This window comes from Perissodus microlepis, chromosome 10 (genome assembly GCF_051167445.1).
Source record: "Perissodus microlepis isolate ML-2025 ecotype Zambia chromosome 10, ASM5116744v1, whole genome shotgun sequence".
Classification (NCBI taxonomy): Eukaryota; Metazoa; Chordata; class Actinopteri; order Cichliformes; family Cichlidae; genus Perissodus; species Perissodus microlepis.
The window spans coordinates 2,874,926-2,896,054 of record NC_140470.1 but is presented as its reverse complement, the minus strand read 5'-3'; the positions used below and the strand labels follow the sequence as shown (position 1 = coordinate 2,896,054).

At 39.1% G+C, this 21,129-nt stretch overlaps 2 protein-coding genes across 2 annotated transcripts; both read left to right on the top strand.

Annotated features, from left to right (window-relative positions):
• The first annotated feature begins 982 nt into the window (after window positions 1–982).
• Window positions 983–9,912, top strand: acat1 (acetyl-CoA acetyltransferase 1). Its single transcript, XM_084941483.1, has 12 exons — window positions 983–1,113; window positions 4,442–4,489; window positions 4,575–4,692; window positions 4,873–4,968; window positions 5,224–5,324; window positions 5,548–5,691; window positions 5,776–5,926; window positions 6,018–6,113; window positions 6,425–6,538; window positions 7,266–7,330; window positions 8,304–8,461; window positions 9,522–9,912. Exons 1-12 carry the CDS (start codon window positions 1,063–1,065, stop codon window positions 9,640–9,642), a joined length of 1,263 nt encoding a protein of 420 aa, XP_084797609.1. The 5' UTR covers window positions 983–1,062; the 3' UTR covers window positions 9,643–9,912.
• A 1,713-nt stretch (window positions 9,913–11,625) lies between these two features.
• tmprss2 (transmembrane serine protease 2) lies at window positions 11,626–19,816 on the top strand. Its single transcript, XM_084941315.1, has 14 exons — window positions 11,626–11,818; window positions 12,149–12,208; window positions 12,423–12,573; window positions 14,068–14,160; window positions 14,289–14,405; window positions 14,491–14,620; window positions 15,161–15,277; window positions 15,369–15,409; window positions 15,685–15,853; window positions 16,483–16,646; window positions 16,747–16,842; window positions 18,514–18,656; window positions 18,742–18,894; window positions 19,228–19,816. The coding sequence occupies exons 1-14, from the start codon at window positions 11,750–11,752 to the stop codon at window positions 19,234–19,236; spliced, it is 1,512 nt and encodes a 503-aa protein (XP_084797441.1). The 5' UTR covers window positions 11,626–11,749; the 3' UTR covers window positions 19,237–19,816.
• The last annotated feature ends 1,313 nt before the right edge of the window (window positions 19,817–21,129 follow it).

Genomic DNA, 21,129 nt, shown 5'->3' with positions numbered 1-21,129 from the left:
TAAATTAGGCCTCCTGCTTCTTTGATTTCTTCTTCGTACTTTCCTGCCAGACAAAAAATGCATACTGGAAGCAAGGAAACAAAACATAAGGAGTGAGGGGATGAGTGAAAACACAACAAAGAACAGAGGGAGAAAGATGCAGGCAATATATACAGATAGCAGATAAGGATGGAAGAAGGAACAGGTGGGAAAACAGCTGACACTAATCATAGGGGACGTATATGGGAAGTGAAACTGAACGTAATACATATGATGAGGGACTATCAAAATAAAACAGAAAACCAACACTGAGACACAGACTGAGACATACCAACTTGACACAGACAAAAAGGAAGACAGAGACAGGATACAGAGGGACCAGTCAGACATGGGGTAATGACTGGGGGAACAGAACATAAATAGACTACAGAGGACAAAATATATGACGAGAGAAAATAGCAATGCACTTGTAATACACACACCCCAGACTTAAATACAAGAGCCCAAACCTCACACGGAACCCAAAATACTGACTCAAAGTCCCTGGACCATGAGAGAATCAATTTATATTCTACAGCCATTTCTTCATTAAGCAGAAACGTTTCCTATTGGCACTTAAATAAATAAACAATAAACAGTGGAACTGGAACCTGTGAAATACTGTAAAATAAAATATTTATTTATATTTTTTTAAAATTATCAAGGTAAATGTGATTACTACGGAGCCCCGCAGGGGACATGGGAGAAAAAAAAATAAGACGGACTTTTGCGAGATCTCGCAAAAGTTTAGCGAGATCCCGAGTTAGTTTTGCGAGATCTCGCAAAAGTCCGTCTTAATTTTTTTTTCTCCCATGTCCCCTCCGGGGCTCCGTAGTAGATTACTGTGTGTTGATCTTAAAAAATATATATATAACCCAATATATTTTATTTAAGCATTACACATTGGATGTTGTGGATGAAACTACAATAACTACAATGCTTAGCCAAAGATGACGTAGGAAGCACACCTCCTCCTGTGATTGGCTGATGCGTTTAGTCGTTCGCTGCTGAAGGTGAAGCGTCAGTACTGTGTCTCAGTCCAAAATGTCATCCAGTGGACTTTTAACCATGCACGCTCAAATCTGTAAACGTCTGGTAAGTGATGAGCTGTGAAACTGTCATCTTAGGTTTGTGGTCATGTTGTTGTAAGGCACAGGAAGGCTAGGCTGGCAGCACAGGGTCCTGGTTAACTTCAAGTAGCTGTGCTAACCTTGCTCTGTGTGTGTGTGTGTGTGTGAGTAGCGTCCTTGGCAGGTTAAAGTAATGCAAACACCTGAAAACATACTGTACTTGTAGCTGGTTGGTCAGAGTACTTTAAAGAAGCAGCAGTAGTATGCTTTACTGGCTTCAATACAGTCGACAGTGTACCAGAAAGGACTAGTTGACACCAAAACAGGCTAGCTATAGCATCAGCTGCAGCTAGCTTAGTTAGAACTCAAAGCGCCCACAAAGAGTACCATTGAACCTCTAGCTCCTGTCACTTCATTAGGCAGCTGATATTACCTGAATACCTGCCTTTATTGTCATATTTTTTACGGTGACAGTTTTATTCTAGAGCTTGATTCTAACGTGTGATGTTCGGGTCTGTGGGACACCTTTTCATTGTTTAGTAAACGTAAAGTTTTTCAGATTTATCATTATTTCAACAACGGCTAATTTTCTGTGAAGAACATATAAAATAACCCATTTTTAATGATCTCGCACTGTAATCGTGCTTGACACGTTTCGCCCCAGTTATGACAGATGGCTTAGCTGCTGCTTCTGGACAGGTGAAGCGGCAGGATTTGGTTTTTTTTTTGTTGTTGTTGTTGTTTGTTTGTTTGTTTTTCCCCGGGACGGAGTCATGTGCGCTGGTGTTTGTAATTATTAAGTGAATGTTTTTAATTAAGACAAACGGGCACGTGCACATGTAAGAAAATTAATACTAGATCTCTCATTGTTATTTATGCTGTGGATTGTGAAGACTAATATAGAGTATTCATTCACTAAAACACCAGAAAGTGTAATTGAATAAATATGATTTTACTGGAATTATTACTTGCTCATGCAAGTTTTTTACTTTTAACAGAAAATGATATTTGCTGCATCAAGTGGCTTCACACACAGTCTAACATCCTGCACATTCAGAAACTTATTATTTTGACTGTAGTAATGAAACCAATGAAAATTAAAGAATTGTTGTGCTATTACTATAAAATAATATCATTTGTTACTATTTTTTAATAATTGTCATTACAAATGAGTCCTTGACCTCAAAAAACAAAAAGAAAAACTTCTCTTTCTTTTTTATTCCCACTAATACTCTCAGTGTAATTGTGTCATAAAAAACAGGAGAGCTGCATGCAGATGCAATTTCAGTGTAATTAAAAACGCAGACTGACACGTTGCAAAAGTTCAGGAGCAACCTCTTAACTGTGTTGTGTTTGCTTATATTCAAAAAGGTATCTAAAACATCAGATCTGCTTTTAGCTTTGTTTGGCAGTGTGGAACAAACCTGATGATGGAAAGTGTCAGACGACTAAAACATCAACTAAACGCATCCAAACTCTTTTTTTTTTTTTTTTTTTTTACAAAGCTGAGGAGGTGACTTGGAGGGAAAAAAACAGGCCAACTCAGTCTGAAAGCTGAAAACCTGTGTGGCTGTCACAATCAATATAGCCCTCGTTTGTCAGTATGTTTAATTCTATAAATTGTTTTAAGTAAGCTCTTTACAGTCACAGCTTGTTGTCTTTAACAGTCTCAATGTTTTTCTTTCCCTGTTTGTGTGGGATTTAGCCGTGATAACACATGCTGTTTTCATAATTATCAATAGCCTGATATAACAAGTACCCTTATTTAGACTTGTGCAGCAGCTGCCTGTGTTATTGTTTCACAGAATAGGATTATGAGACTGTGACAATAGTTAAAAGTGGCCAGCAGATGTTACGGTGGAGACGGGTGTCAGAAAGTTTCAAACGTTTGAACGTTTTAGTGTTTCACAAAACCTGTTTCTACTATGTGGTGTATACATATGGTAAATGGCCTGTATTTGTATAGCACTTTTACTAGTCCCCCCTAAGGACTCCAAAGCACTTTACACACCCAGTCACACACACATTCACACACTGGTGGAGGCAGCTACAGTTGTAGGCACAGCTGCCCTGGGGCAGACTGACAGAAGTGAGGCTGCCATATCGCGCCCTTCTGGCCAACACCAGTAGGCGATAGGTGAAGTGTCTTGCCCAAGGACACAACGACCGAGACTGTCCGAGCCAGGGCTCGAACCGGCAACCTTCCGATTACGAGGCGAACTCCCAACTCTTGAGCCACGATCGCCCATGTGTGTTTTGTGTTTCTGCTCCTACTTTTTCCAAACAAGGTTCAAACATTTCAGTCACATTCACCTGCCTGTTCTCGCGTTCTTGTAATTCTCCATATCGTTGAAAGGATTCTCTGATTGGGGAGTTTCAGGACTTTTAGATAAGAGAGAACATTTGGAAGATAACAGACAGGAAGAGTTTTCAGAACATGAGTCATTTTCCCTTTATTGGATAGAACAGTGCAGAAAGTAGACATCAGGGCAGGGCGAGAGTGAAGGGGTATAGCACACAATAAATGATCTGGGGCTATAAATTCCATACGTTGGTCACTTCCTCAGCCAGGTGAGCCATAGCAGCACCATCAGTTCAGAGTCTGAAAGTGAGCACGAAGACAGGATTTGACACTGAACACCTGCCCCAAAGCAAACCCTTGGATATCAAAAATGGTGAGACTGAATAGTCTCCTCGTCCAAAGAGTGAGCCATTCAGCTTGGCTGGTAGCGTGGTGTAACCAGGGCCAAGACAAATGGTGGTCCATCTTGTGGAGGGCATCAAAGCTGATTTTTACTCTTCATCCTAGATCCCATCTACAAATGTACCAATGTCAGTAGATGTTCCCTGATTTGATCCGTAGCAACAGAAAGACAAGCTGCAATGTGTGTGTCAGAGGTGGACGGCAAGTAGTACATATGTAACACACACTGTTGTATAGGGTAGCACAAAAAGGCTTCTTGTAGATGATATATCAATCTGTTGAAAGATATAAATGTCAGTAGTGATGACAGTTTGCTGCCTTTATATTTGATTCAATTTTCTATTTCTATTACATTTTATGACCAAAAATCAAACAGCATTTTATTCATATATGGGCTTCAATAGAAGTAAATGACCAAATATTAACCATATATGGTCTATCTATATTACTTGGACTTGGGGTAAAATAAACATCTGTTAAGTACTTTTAGATACATTGTTATGGTTGTATTGGATAAAGGAAAATCCCCTAAATGTGTTGGGTCCATCAGACCCACAAAACAAAGGTCAGACACCTGTCATAGGCATTATATCAGCTGAATACTTATGTTCACTTATTATTTATAACATTTATGATCTTGTCACTGTAGGCTCACAAGTATCTGTCAAGAACCTACACATCTCATCCTTCCCTCAATGTAAGTACTATCACTGAGAGCCTGCACTGACAGTTAATCATCTGTAGAGCACAATAACATATATACACTAAATGTATGGTCACAGGAAGTCGTCATTGTCAGCGCAGTCCGCACTCCGATGGGATCCTTCAAAGGCAGCCTAGCTTCAGTTCCAGCCACCAAACTGGGCTCTATTGCCATCAAGGGGGCCATTGACAAAGCAGGTATGTTCGGCCACGTCACTTTCACTGCTCGGACAGATCCACTTTCCTCTGTTGCTTGATAAACATCGGCTGGTGCTGTGTCCAAACAATAGGTTGAGTATCTGTCTCTCATGAGTGGAAACAGGGCTGCATTAAAACTGAGGCAGCTGTGCATGTTCAGTATGTTGCCTTTGTGTTTAGGAATTGCTCCGGAAGAAGTGAAGGAAGTCTACATGGGCAATGTGCTTCAGGCTGGCGAAGGACAGGCCCCCACACGACAGGCCTTGCTTGGAGCAGGTATGACCACTCGGCTATATTTAACCCACAATATTGATACATCTGTGCTGCCTTGAGGGATATTTTTGAGTCTGCAATATGAATTATTCCCAATTTCTTGAGCTAAACACTGTTTTTTGAATATTATCTGTTGACATTGGAGGCAAATTTGCTGCAGTTTCAAATGTGCATCCAAGCAGAATCCAGAGCTGGTGAGAAGTTGTCATCATCTAATTTCTGTTTTAGTAAGAATGATGTCTCTGATTGCCTCTACAGGACTGACCCTCAGCACACCAGCAACAACCATCAACAAAGTCTGTGCGTCTGGAATGAAGTCCATCATGATGGCAGCTCAGAGTCTAATGTGTGGACACCAGGTATTATCAGCATTAAATATGCTGGTGTAACAAAACACGAGTGCAGATTCTTCTGAAATACTGCATCTTTTGCTGTCATGCCAGTACTCGATCACAGATGTTATCCTGATAAATGCATAAATGCACGTGTTTATCAGGACTGAAAGAAACTTTTGTTTATAATGGGCTATTCTGGCTTTGTAATGCAAATTACTCTGACTATAGTTCTATATGTGTGACTTAGGATGTGATGGTGGCAGGAGGCATGGAGAGCATGTCCAATGTACCTTATGTGATGGCAAGAGAGACCCCATCCTACGGAGGAGTGAGGATGGAAGACCTCATTGTGAAGGACGGACTCACTGATGTCTACAACAAATTCCACATGGTGATCCTCATGTTCTACTTATTATTGGAAAATTATAAGGCCTATGTGTATTTAGAGCATTATAATATTGTTGCTCTCTTACAGGGTAACTGTGCAGAAAACACAGCCAAGAACTGCAAAATCAGCAGAGAGGAGCAGGACGCGTACGCCATCAACTCTTATAGCTGCAGCAGAGCAGCGCACGAGGCTGGTGTGCTGGCAAAGGAGATAATACCTGTTACTATTCCCCAGAAAGGTACAGGAAGATGGGAATATCATGTTTGTCTCGGCCCAGTGACTTTAATTAGTGTTATTGCACAGCTAATGTTGTTGATGGGGTTTTGCAGGCAAACCTGATGTGGTGGTGTCTGAGGATGAGGAGTGGAGACGGGTCGACTTCAGCAAAGTCCCCAAACTGAGGGCTGTGTTCCAGAAAGAGAACGGTAACGATGAGTTATAGAGAAACATGAAGCTGTGTGAAGCATCCACATGCTTCTTGCACTTTAACACTAATTAAAATAAAACAAAAAGATTAAAAATGAGATTTTCTTTAATGTTTTTAACTAAGACGTGTAACATCAGACAAATACAGTGTGTACTGTTTTTATTAAAATAACTTTAAAAAAATTGTACAAGTAGTTCTGCTGCTACAAGAAATGTTAATAACAGTAATGTGGTTGCTCATCTGTGCGTTATTAAAGGTGTCATTTATTTTGATGGGTCTCTTGTTATTTTTTTATTTTGCTGTTTTCAGGCACGGTGACAGCAGCCAATGCCAGCACACTGAACGACGGAGCTGCAGCTCTTGTTTTAATGACAGCAGATGCAGCAAAAAGACTCAATGTGACTCCACTGGCCAGGGTTGTTTGTAAGTTTTTCGTGGACGTTTGCTTCATGGAGAGCTTTACTGTTGGTTTGTTCTTGGTTCGCACTCACAAGGTGAAGAAGGAGGCACTGCTGGTCGATATTGCTGGAAAAAACAAAAAGACAGCGTAAAACCTAACCCCAATAATTATCTGACACCATATGATCAAGTACTTGGTGACAGTGGGAAAGAAAAACATTTAACAGGAAGAAACCTCTGGCAGAACCACATTGACCGCTCTTTTTTTTTTTTTAATGCTTTTTTTCAGAGCATTTAAAATTACAAGAAAACAGCAAATAAGTTTAAGCATTGATATTCGTTAGCGGCATCTTTAAAAGTGGGTTATTGCAAACCCAAAGGCCGAATGGCTCCAAATAGTTGGACCTATGTAAAGTGAAAAGAACTGGGTGGATGCTGACTTGATACATTTGACCATCATTTGTTCCAGTGGTATCTGTTCAACTATCTTCATTAAAGTAGCAAAAATCTGTCATAAAAAATCTTCTGTTGTTAAACCGTTAGCTGGCTTTGTTTAGTTGTTGTTTTTCAATGCATCCATTTGAATCTGACACCAGTTCTTCAGCATTTGTTTATATCAAGTCACGGTGGTAAAATGAACTACTTTTGACATGAAAGTGTTTCTTGTTTCCTCCTGAGAGTATCTTTGGATAACTTTTGGTTGCCAAACAGTTCATATATATCTGTACATTCTCTGATTTGTTTTACACAGCTTTTGCCGATGCTGCAGTTGCACCCATTGATTTCCCCATTGCTCCTGCATTTGCTGTACCAAAGGTGGGTTATGAGCATGTAGTCTGGCACTTACATTTTCTAATTATTTTGCAACAATGACACAACCCCCAAAAACATGGTTTTACAGATGGAGGCCACCAACAGTTTTTCCCTCCTCATCTTTTCTGTTTTTTCACTAGTTTGATGTGACTAGTCCTCTATTAGGCCAGTCTCTGTATCACCTTGTGCTTTTAGTAGTCTGAGGCAATACTTGGACCCTACAGAGGTTACACAGGTAGACCAACTCTGACAGGGTAACACATCAACATCTGCCATTGACAGAAGGCTTTCTGTGTCTCCCAGCACAATTTCAAGAGCATGGGAGAGATTCGAACAGACAGGCAGTTACTTTAGGATAGCTGGACTGGGCCATAGAAGGTCCTTAACCCATCATCAGGACTGGTGTCTGCCCCTGTGTGCAAGGAGGAATAAGATGAGCACTGCCAGAGCACATCAACAACTCGTGTAGGAGGTCACTAAAGAACCCAGAATAGCATCTAAAGAACTGCAGGCCTCACTTCTTCCAGTCAAGATTACATAATATAAGAATAAGCCTGACCACAAATGGGAGAGTTCCAGGACGAAACCACTGCTGACCAAAATAAACACAAACTCCATTTTTCAAAAAAATATCTTGATGATTTTGGTAAATACCCCAAAACCTTTGGGAAAATATTCTGTGGACGTGGGAGATAAAAGGTGAACAAAGAATTCCTCCCAGTCCAACCTGAAAGGCTCATCGTCAGTTATCACAAATGCGTGATCGTGCTTCTTGCTGCAAAGGGTGACACAACAACACAATGACATCATCATCATTTAGAAACTGCATGTCGTATTTACCTGGGTTATATTTGTTTTGTTATTACTAAAGATTGTTCATATTTATATTTTTAGGTTAAAAGCATAATATAATAATTATTTATATTTATATATAATTAGACCCGTATGACTAGACCCATGTGTGTGTGTCTGTCAGGTGCTGGATGCAGCGGGGCTGAAGAAGGATGATATTGCCATGTGGGAGATCAATGAGGCCTTTAGCGTGGTTGTGCTGGCTAACATCAAGATGCTGAACATCGACCCAGCAAAAGTCAACGTTAACGGGGGAGCTGTGTCACTGGGACACCCCATTGGGTAGGTGACACAACAAAATGTTACAACTTGGCTTTAACTCATCTGGTTCTTCTCAAAAGTATTTTTTTCTAGTAAATGTGTTTACATTTGTCTGAAATATTCAGATGTGGCCCATAATATTGCAGAAAATACATCATAACTGTTTCTCTTCGCAAACAAGAAACCTGGCAAGTAAGACACGTGACAGCCCTGCTAACTTTTTTGGCTTTGTCAGAGTTAATTATTTAACTGGAGCAATGCTTAACCACAGGTATGTGGATCTTCTCTAAGCACTGACCTTAGCAATTGAGACTTTGTTGACTGTGTTTAAAAAGCCAGCTCTGTGCCAACAAACCACATAATTTAAATTAACTCTACAAAGTCTGCGAAACAGTGTGCTCAAATGTCCAGCCTGAATTATTCTAGAAGCTTGTCAATGGCTAACAAAGGTGCCATGATCGAGATTAACTTGCTAAGAGACATTTAAGCAATATAAATAGGTGTGTATGTATATATTTGAGCCTGTATATATAGTATTAAACATGTATAGATGAGAGAAAATCCAAAATAAATTCAAACCTGTTTACCCAATTTATTGAAAGTCATTAAAGAAAAATCATTAAAGAAAAATCTCAGAAAAATCATTCCACTCTGGAAAAAGAACAGTCCAAATTAATCATTCCCAAAATGACTACTATATGGCAGGCTCAGCCTACGCTTGAAGCCACCGAGGTGTTCGATGGCGGGGCTGACGTGATGCCACTGTTATGAATGAAATTTGCCACAGTCCAATAACTCCAGCCGTACTTATCTTGTCCATTTAACATCTTTATTGCATTCCATCAGTTATTTATTGTTCAACAGTTCTCTTTATCCAACCTCATTTATCATAAATCACAACAGCATAGCGGTCACAAACTGTTAGCTTTTTCTGACATCTGACGCTAATTACCTAATTACGTGTGCCTACCTTAAATACAGTCCCATGTTTGATTTCTGTGCACTTCTGTAGTACGCCATGGCTTTTTAAACCTAGAGTAGAAAAGAAAGTATTGCCCTCTATTTCTCTTTCCTCTGTCAGGATGTCTGGTGCAAGAATTGTGGGTCACATGGTGCACAACCTGAAGTCTGGTCAGTACGGGCTGGCGGGCATCTGCAATGGAGGCGGTGGAGCTTCTTCTATTCTGATCCAGAAGCTGTAAGAAGACCTGGCAAGAAGCTTCTGTTCCTTTAAGAGTGTTGAACTGTGCAGTGACTGTCTGCTGGTTCCAAAGGACTCTCACATCTATAAGCTCCTGTTAATTGTGAAGAAAGAATCTGTTACGTTAATGTCAGCGGCCTTAGCAAACAGCAACAGGGGATTCCTGTGATGTCGTGACTCCAGTGTACAAAACACTCCTCTTGTTTGAGAACACGTCTTGTGCAAAAATAGAATAACGTTTAACTCTGGTTAAATAAATAGTTTTTTGAAAGCACTGTCTTGTTATTGGTCTGTTGTGAGCGTGTGTATTTACTGGGTAATACTACAATTACCAGTTTGTGTTGTTTTTCAAACTGGCCACTAGATGCCGCAGCTACCTTTCGTAAGTTAAGTTGTTCTTACACTGGATACATAACGTGCCAGAGATAAGCAATAACATTAACTGTGCTCTGTTTGGCTGTATTATCTGCAACAGCAATGTCTTTTTAACCTTTTGAAATTGGGGATTAAAGGATCAGTTTGCCTCTGATTATAAGAACTGCACTTTTCCCCTCTCTTAAATATTCTCTGCTTGAAGGTGGGAAACAAACATTTGTCTGTAATGATAAAACATGGATTAAACTTTATTATTTATATTAAGAGAGAATGTAAAACTGGCCACATGAAAAGGGACTGTCCAGAAGGAATCTGAATGCATTGTGGTGCAGAAGACGTTTTGTTTTTCCAAGAATAGCATTAGAATCGGTATGGGCTCCTCTTGTTTTTATTTATTTAGTCATTTCAGTCAGATATTACAATATATGGGGAATAGTATGACAAAAAAGATGCTAGACAGATACCATTTTTGATGGCTAAAGCATTTGTAAATATTCACAAGGTAATCCATGTGTTTAAATAGACAGAATTCGCCCATAGAGTTTAGTGGACTCATGTTTGTGGGGTGCGGTTTAAGTGTAGTGTTGCTGGAAATGTATCATGTTTTTCCCCTGTGGGTGAACACCTAGTCAGGATATGCTGCTCAGTAAAGGTAAGTTTCATCAAAACCGGGGGAAGGAGGGTGCAATGAGTGGTTAGCTTTATGCAGGATGTTTTGTTTCCTCTAATTAGCTTGAACTTGATCCCTCATTATCTTCACACCCTTTCAAAGTCAGTTTAAGGTTGTGAGTGTGTCATTTAGACATTATGTACCTCCACCGTGTCCTTCATGACCGTCATCTTTCTTTCTCTATTTTGCATTTCCTGACAGTTGGCACATTCATACAGAGTTAAATATTAACAGGGTCTGAAAGTCCTTTGTCCATTCTTTTTTAAAGTCCACTTATTTAGACGTCACAAATTAAACTCAGGGAACTCTTTGCTTTGACAGGACTGAGATTTACACTTAATGTAAGTGCATACATTACACCTTTCCACCCTATTTTTAATCTTCTTCATGTTATGGTTAGCAGAATATAGTAGAATCTTATTAGGCCCCAGAGTAAAGCTGTGAAGACTGGTAAGAGATGGAGCTTTGATTACCAAAACCTTGCCTTATGCAAAAGAACCTAAGCTTGTATGAGATGCAGGATTATTACACCAATCTGCAAACCTCTCAGAAATATATATAGAACACTGTCTTTCATCTGTACTGCAGTATGGTGCTTTGCAATGGGGCTGCTATTGTATCAAAAGCATTGTTTGCATTTGTCTCAATCCGAACGTGTGTATTTCAGTCTGTGTGGAGATTTGTGTGTGCATAGCAAAAGTTACATGTTAAACAAAAGAGAGAAAAAGTAAAACTGCATGATTGTAACTTGTGATTTGTGTGTTGTTGTTGTTGTTTTTTATAGAGATTTGCGCTTTAATACTTTTGAACCATTCATACTCACAGAACAGACATGAACACACACACATACTGATTTCTCTACGCACACACAAATCTGATTACATGTACACGAACTGGAATATGTACACGTGAATTAAGATACTAAGATATACCCATATTCTTTGCACCTGTCATTTTTTTTATCCAGTTGTGTGTAAATCCACTTGAGCACCACATGCTGGGTGCGACACAGTGGGAAAGGGCGTGACTCTGGCTGTTGATTACATTCGAGGCGAGAAAGAAAATGAGACAGGGAGAGAGAGAAACAAACGAGTGCGGTAACAGAGTCAGAGAACCGAAGGAAACTTTCAAGGTGAGAACTAGTAAATAATTCTAAGTAATTTAGCTGTCCTGGATCACATGATACCTTCATACCAAAGTAAGATGAGCAAGGATTTATTCAAAAATGTTCTCTCTTCAGTTTAAATCTTATTTGTGAATAACAGAAAAGTGTAAATGAGTATTTCTGTTTCATTTTAATATGTGTGTGTTATTTTTTTAGCTTCTTATTGTGGGGCCAAGCTGTTCAGTTTAATGAAAAAATACAAATCTGCAAAGATGTGTGAATGTTTTGTTTTTATACCTGTGTGGCACCTAACAACTAGTATTTAAATGTTTTTAAATTTTACACATCACTTTTCAGGTTTCACAGAGTTCCTCTTCTTCAGGCAGTAAAACCAGTTTCACTATGAATAATAATCAGGTAAGGTCAGTTTCACAGTAGAAAGGTAACATTTTTGAAACACCTCAGGCGTTATTCTCAGGTTGTTATTTGACTGAACATACATATACAAACAGGCTCGATCTGATATCTCAATTTTATAACTGAATCTAACAAACCGATGCTGATAAAATGATTACCTCAGTGACAGGTAGAGCAAATAAATTCATCTTTTTTTTTGTCTGTATATCTCCAGGTGAGCGGTCCCATGTATGACAACCAAGTGTTTAAACATGAAGAATATAGTCCTCCATATTCTGTAACACAGCAGATCCCCAGCCATTCCTTCATCAACCAGTATTATACTTCAACACCCGGAATACCAGCTAATCCAAGGCAAACAAAAGGTACTGGAATATTTGATTTGACCAAGGTTGTCACTTGGCAAATATCCATCTGGAAATATGTATTGCACATTCACAGAATCATTAATTTATTTTTGTTCCACGTTTTAAATCCACACATACTAATTTAACCTAAATAATTAAAATTGTTTCCCTGATCAAATGAATACAGTTTCAATAGAGTCTTTTCTAGAGACACAAGACAACGTGGCTAAAATAGTTTTAAACTGTTGTCTAAAAGTTGGCAGGCAAAAAAGCCGTGGTGACTGTTACACCAACTGATGAATTTATTAACTGATTTTTAAAGTCGATAAACTTGAAGAGTTTTACGGTGTTTCCACAAGTTAAATATTGTGCAAATTTTAATATGCAGCATAAAATAGGTAACTGTAACTTCCTCTTAACCACTAGATACTCACAAATTCAGAACGCAGACACTGAACTATCCAGACACACCTTTCTGAATATGATTGCATTCATAGAGAGTTGCAAACTATGAAAGATATACAAAACAAAACAATAAAACACACAGAGTGGAGTTATACTTTTGCATAAAGTTTATTTATATAGTGCACTGCAGAAACTCTTCATATTAATTGAAATGTTTTAGTTTCATAAGCTCAATAAAAAGAAATTCTAAATATTAAAGTTAGAAGATGTTAAACGCAAAAGAAAAGAAAAAGTAAATGATGTGTTTATTTACTTCAAGAATTTTGGTTTACAATGTTTATATGAGCCTCAAAGTAAGTTAGCTATGTTTATGACTCTTCTTTGGTAGAGGTTTATTGCTTCTTGTTGACTGTTTTATGGTTTACATTACTACAATATCACAATTGTCATCTGTCGTCACAGTGGCTGTTTAGATTTCTAAAACATGGGCAAACTCAGTGCAGTTGTGTCTTGTTTGTGACTGCACATTAATGATTGGGATAGTTATACATTTATACAGCTCCAAATCACAACAACAGTCACCTCAAGGTGCTTCATATTGTAAGGTAGACCCTACAATAACACATACAGAGAAAAACCAACAATTATATGACCTCCTATGAGCAAGCACTTTGGCGACAGGAGAAACAGGAGAAACCTCTGACAGAACCAGGCTCAGGGAGGGGCGGGGCCATCTGCTGCGACCGGTTGGGGAGAGAGAAGGAAGAGAGGATAAAGACATGCTGTGGAAGAACGACAGAGATTAATACCAAGTATTATTCAGTGCAGAGAGGCCTATTAACACATAGTGAGTGAGAAAGGTGACTGAAGAAGAAATACTCAGTGCATCATGGGAATCCCCCAGCACCCTACGCCTATTGCAGCATAACTAAGGGAGGATTCAGGGTCACCTGGTCCAGCCCTAACTATATGCTTTATCAAAAAGGAAAGTTTGAAGCCTGATCTTAAAAGTAGAGATAGTGTCTGTCCCAAATCAACAGTTTTTCCATGAATTTTTACAAATTGATACAGGATTGTCTTTTTTTTTTTTTTTATCTTGGCCTTCAGGAAGAAAGAAATGTCACTGGAAGCACATCCTGGGTGCATTTCTGTTTGTGACTGTTATCCTGGCAGTGCTCGGACTCTTGCTGTGGTACTTCCGTGAGTTGATTTGGAGACTGTGCAGCTGCATAAAATTTTTTTTATAATTTAAGTATTGTAATGTGGCATGATTCTGCATGCTCTTGTACATATATGAGGTTCACAGTAGTAAACGCATGTGCTCACAGTATACTACCAGTGTCTACTGGGGAAGTCGTGTGGAAAAGGTGGGATGTGTCTGAGCCATACCCAGTGGTGTGATGGAATCATTGACTGTCCAGATGGAGAGGATGAATCTCAGTGCTGTAAGGCATTCAAATCAGTGTCTCAGTCTTCCACACAGTTATTTAGTGTACGAATCTATTTTTTAATAGACTTGATGTTTCACAGTTCGCCTCCAAGGGGCCAACTCCATGCTGGAGAGTTATTCATCAAGCAGCCAGACCTGGATGCCCGTGTGTGCTGACAACTGGGATGATAACTATGGAAGAACTGTGTGCAGACAGATTGGTTACAGCAGGTGCTCATTGTCCTTTCCCACTGACACAATTTTGCAATGTGTGGTGTAAAAAGCTCACTCATATTACACGACTCATGATTTGCATTGCTACTGGACCTTGAATAATTTCCAAACTAAAGCATTTTTTAAAAATTACATATAAAAATATTTTCTTGGATTAGATATAATAGATATTATTTTGATATAATAATGTGGGCGTCACATTACTGTAACTCCTCAGCCCTTTGACAAAAATGATAAGAATCATTTTGTAATTTTACACCTGGTGGCCTGTATGATACTTGGGTGATAAAGTGTTTGTTTTTTTTAGCTGCACAGAGCTACTGCTTACCTGTGGAAACAATGGATGTACTTAGTTTTTCCACCCACTGAGACAACAACTAATATTCTTCTGAAATGACAAATGTGCAGTATTGATTAGTACATATTTTTCAAAGTTCTAACTCAGAGGGAATGTCCTTGCGTGACATGCATGTATGTGTGAGTACAGTCTGCTGGTCTCATCTCCCTGTCACACGTGCCTCTGTATGTGTCCCACAGAGATGATTATTTTGCCTACAGCCAAACCAGTGCAGGTTCTTTGGCCTCCAATGGATATATGAGGCTGGAGTCCGGAAGTAATAGTGGCTCACTAATACAGTCACAGCTCACTCACAGGTATACACAACCACATATCACTGAGTGCTCACTTCATACACACCACAGCATTTATAAAATGTGCCGTTTTTTTCATCCTTTCACTTTGCAGCTTACTGTGCTTCTCCAAAGCTGTCACACTTCAGTGTATTGGTAAGCTACTGTGTTCACTGTGACATACGTGAAATAATAATGTAAATCCCCAAAACTTGATTCTATTTATCTGGACGTCGTGTTTCAGTGAAGAAGCGTTTCCTCACTTGGATGAGTGATGAACAGAATCAAGTTTTGGGGATTTCCTTACTTGGATGATTGATCATACATCAATGTAATCATTTAGTCTGTCCATTTGTCTGGTGCTACAGTGTCTAAATTGGTTCAAAAGCTTGAAAGTCAGCGAAAGTAACATTGAGCTCCTCGGTCCTCAGAATGTGGCAAGAGTTCAGCAGCTCCGAGCAGTCGTATTGTTGGTGGCACAGAGGCTGTAAATGGAGCCTGGCCATGGCAGGTCAGCCTCCAGGTTTCAGGTCGACACAGCTGCGGAGGCTCCATTATCAGCCGATACTGGATCCTGTCTGCTGCACACTGCTTTAAATAGTGAGAGCTTCTATTCTCTGCTTTCCTTCACCCGAACATGTCATTGTGCTGTGAAACAATAGCAAAAACATAATCCCTTTGACGGAAGTAATCCTGATTCAAAGAACTACCTGTGTGTGTCATATTTACAGCTTAATGACTTAGGTGTGCCTTCAAAGACAAAGTACACAGGATATATGGGAATTTTACTTTATTGCAATATATTTATTCACATGTTGGTAGAAAGGTTACTGTGTCACTGATAGCAGTGAAGCACGCGACGTGTTCTACAAGTTCAGTAGGTTTGTCTCTTTTTCGACAACAGTTCACTTACTGTGTTTATCCCATAGAAGACATTAACATTAACTATCTTATTTGAAGCAGGCATAAGGTTTGGCCACGCAGCTTTGACAACCATACATTCAATTAGATGATAAAACTGTGTAAGACTGGAACTGCCAAATCGTTATCATACAGTGTCCTCAATTTCTCAGTGAGAGCCACCTTTACTTTTTATGTCGAGTCCTCCACTCAAGTGGAGGATTCATAATGGATCAATAGTGACCTCATGTTCATCTTTTATCTACAGTGTTTTGACTAATATTTAATAAATCCACCATGCCCATTTCACCTTGTCTTTTCCTTGGCAGTTACTCTTCTCCTTCATTGTGGAGGGTATACTATGGGGACGTGAACTTGGAAAACATGTTTAGCAGAGGAGTTCAGAAAATCATCAAACATAAAGATTTTGACACAAGAACGAATAATTATGACATTGCTCTCCTAAAGCTTGAAACACCTCTGACTTCTAACAGTAAGTACTTGGAAGTTAATTTCACATGTTAATTTCAATGATACTGTGATTATGTTATTGCAAATCCAGCACTCTAAGGTGATACATGCTCATGCCTCAGATAAAGTTCGGCCGGTGTGTCTCCCCAATGTTGACCTGAACCTTTCTGCTAATCGTCAAGCATGGATCACAGGATGGGGAGCATTGCAGTCAACAGGTGAGGCAAAACCATAACTGAATATGTCAAACCTTCAGCCTTTGGCAACAGCCTTTACCGTAACACCCAAAATGTAATTCAATGGTATTTATTTATACCATTTATTTATTTACATTTATTTATTTACACCATTTATATAGCACCAAATGTTTAAAATTGTAAGGAAAATACTCTACAATAATGCAACAATGGAACAATCACATGGCCTCCTGTAAGCAAGCACTTTAGTGACAGTGAGAAGGAAAAACTCCCTTTTAACAGGAAGAAACCTCCAGCAGACTCATGTTCAGGGAGGGGCGGGGCCATCTGCTATGACCAGACCAAGCGGAGGACTTAAATACACGGAACGGCAATGAGGAAAGTGGAAACACATGGGGAACACAGCTGATACAAAGTGACGCCACAGGGGAAGCAAAACTAAACACACCAAACATGGACCGTGAGACTATCAAAGTAAAACAGGAAACACTGAGACACAGACTGACACATGAGCATGTGTCAACATGACAGGAGGCAAGGCAGATGAGAGAGGGAGCGAGGGAACACGAGAGAGGGGGCGAGAGAGCACAAGTAAGAGAGACATGACGGCCGGGGAGACATGGAATGACACACAGGAAGGGGAGACGAGGCATCTCGACAAGACAACATGGAAACTAAACATAGCAGCCAAAAAGGAAAACCAAAATACTACACACAAAGAAACAACAAAACACCATTAATTCCAATAGGCTGGCTCAAATGACCCAAGTCACTGGAAATGAGTTGATTCCAGTCCTGGCCATTTGATAGATGCATCTCTAATTGTAAGTTCTTAATCGTGTAACACTGACCAGCATTTTCAAAAAAGGCAGACACTGTTTAGACTATTACAATATGTGAATGAATGTCATTGATTGATTAACATCTGTTACATTAATTTCAGTTAAATTTATTCAAGCTTTTTTTTTTAGCAATACCAGAAATATGGAGTCAGTATTAGGATATCAAAACTGATCTGATGTTTACTGTCACGTTTTTTTTCTTCTTTACAATAAATGCAACTACCACCAGTTCATTATTATATCTTCACTAATAGCTACCACTACATTTTTTCCATGAAAAAGTAAAACAGTTATGCATGTCCTGTCCATGTTAAACAAGACTTGTTAATGACTGTTAAACTAGTAACTGTGATATCCTCAGCTAATAGGAACATAAATGGATATTAAATAAAGCCAGTGAGCAGAACAGACTCTTTCCAACTGAGAATGAGAAGAAATACAAAGTTCAGTGTGTGACCCAGAGCAGAAGAGTAAAAACTACTACCGCTGTTTTGGGTTTTTGTTACTTGTTATTAACAATATACAGTGTGTTTATGGCCTTGGATTTGGGATTAACGTGCTAGTGACAGGACCTTTGAGCCAGCTTCAGGCTTCTCAGAATAAAAAAAAAGTATTCAGACCTGAGTGGGTCTATTCCAGCAGCTGTCGATGTAGTTTGTGTCCACGTCGACACAAACACAAGACAAATTTAGGGGTTGAATACTTTTTCACAGCACTGTCTAATATAAACTACGTTGAGTGAGAAACCTGTAACTTTTCATTTTTCATTGTCGATTATTTCAGATGGGACTTAGCAAGCACTGCCTTTCATGTTTGTCTGAGTTAACAGTGTGAATAATCCTTTTTCCAGGGCCAACCCCCAAAATAATGAATCAAGTCAAGGTGACCATTTACAGCAGGGCCACTTGTAATGCACCTGAAGTATTAAATGGTGAAGTCACCAAGACCATGTTCTGTGCAGGTAGCCTGCAGGGAGGAGTTGACTCCTGTCAGGTCAGTCTGATCTCCCTGTCACACACTCTGAGATGTAGCAATACGTGTATAACCTGAGATATGTCTGTGGTTCTGTGTGCTGCAGGGTGACAGTGGAGGTCCCCTGGTCGTGAAAGAAGGAGATCGATGGTGGCTGGCAGGAGCTACGAGCTATGGTTATGGATGTGCTTTGAAGAACAAGCCAGGAGTCTATGCCAATGTACCATTCTTTATTGACTGGATATACGAAAACATACAGGTACATATGCAATGGGGGAGAATAGAGAATAAAGTCCTGTGAAATTATCTGTTGATTGATCAGTGGTGTCAAATGTTTATCCTGTATTTATTTTCTCTGCCACATCAAATATACATTTATATTTGTAAGTTTAGCTAGAAAGTCATAGCAGTGCTTTATTTGTGCGTACTGTGCTCTTCTGTTCACTTTGTACATGACATTGACTGTTTTTCATGTTGTGTAAAATTATGTTCTCTGATACATAATTTGGTGATTAATAATCATCTAAGAGAACAAAAGAGAATCTGCTCTTCCCCCTAAATCTAATCATACTTTTTTTCTTTACCTCCATAGAATAACTGAGACGTCGGTGAATTTGTGAAAGGAACTACAAGGAGTTACTTGCAAAACAAAAATCCAGCAACAAAATAATTGATCAGCATTTTTATATTCTTGTTTATAGCATGCACTGAATTTCTTGCATTTGGACAAAATAAAGCTATTATTTGGTCCAATAAAACTAATTTTCAGCAAAGAGTTGTTTTTTTGTAAATTCACATTGTGTGATAGATGTGCTACAGAAAAATGTAGCTTTGCTTTTCTTACTTCTGCCTGGCTAACGAAGCTTGCTATGCCGTGCCTGATACAATGAAATGAATTCATACATGTGCCTTTTAGCTCCCACCTCAACTAAGTATGATGTCCTTGAAGTGGAACAGCAAGGTCAAAGCCAGGAAATCAAATTTTGACTGTGTCACATGTTATGTAATAAATTCCACTAGAGTTGTATCTCATAACTGTTTCAAAATAAAATATGACCAATGTCAAATGTTCTGAAATAAGTTGTACTTTAAGTTGGAAATTGTGTTCTGTGTGTGCGCTGTGGATGACAGCTTTGCTCACACCGGAGTCTGTTTCCACATATTATCAGAACAATCAGCCAGGAATTCAGTTCTGCCCAGTAATAAGTGACAAATCAGTTAACTAATGATAGTTAATGTTTTATGGTATATTACTGTCACATGTTCTAAGGCACTTGTCTACAGACAGGTTTTTTTTCAGCTACTAGCTGTTATTTTCCATTTCACTGTCTTAGCTTTGATATTTACATAATGTTTTTTTCCAAGTCCTATACTAAAGAGTGGTTTCACAATAATGTGTGCATTACTGTGAGACAAGTGCTTAAAATACATAGAATAAAAAAATGCTGTATGAGAATGTTATTGTGGATAATAGCTTAAAGCAGTGTTCAGTAAGACTAGCAAAGTTTAAATAAATACTAGTGTTTTTCCACTTGAATAAAAGAGTGAATGAGGCTCTCGCTCCATTCTGATGTACTTCCAACCTTCAGATCAAATTCTTACTTATTCTTTAATTGCTTCTTTTCTCTTAGCAAATGTGTAGGAGCTGCTTAAATGCACACATTACTTGCTGTCGACCTTTTAGGAAGACTAGTACTTTTACTAGCCTGATGACTTATCTACTAGTTTTGTGAATTACTTTACCAAATGCAACTGGTATATCACTGGTTTACGCAGACCCCAGTTCAATCAGACCCAATTTAAAATGTCAATAAATAAATAGCAACGATGATACAGAATGCAATGGTTCATAAATGCATATTTTATTCACAACAGAGCATAGAAAATGTATCAGATGTGTTTAGACTTGTCTCGAAAAAGTTGGGACAGGTGCAAGAAGAGAATGAGCGGTACTGGCCACGTTTCAGTAACATGATCGGGTTTAAAAAGAGCATCTCAGAGAGGCAGTGTTTCTCACGCTTATAAAGATAGGCAGAGGTTCCCCAATCTGCAAAAAACTGTCTATAAAATGTGAATAAATTTCAGAATAAAGACTTTGAATATCTTTTTATCTACTGTACATAACCATAGCCCATAACCTGGCAAAAGATTTTAGGGATTTGGGACAAAGTTTCCATGATCTTTGGGCCCTCAGGTGGCAGTGCATTAAAGACGTGATTCCTGATGCCTGAATCAGTTCACCATGCCATCCACTAATGCAGGTCTCTAGCATGCAAAGAAGGAGTCATGTGATCCAGAGACACCAGGTCCTCACCTGGGCTGAAGCAAAGTGGAACTGAAGAGATGCTTGTTATCTGCATCTTGTTATCAGGACTCAAAATGCTTACTGATGGTATGGGGTGCAGAATTACCTATTGAACTAGCAGCTTGCACATCTGGAAAGTCACCATCAGTGCTGAAACATATATACAGGTTTTAGAGCAACACATCCAGA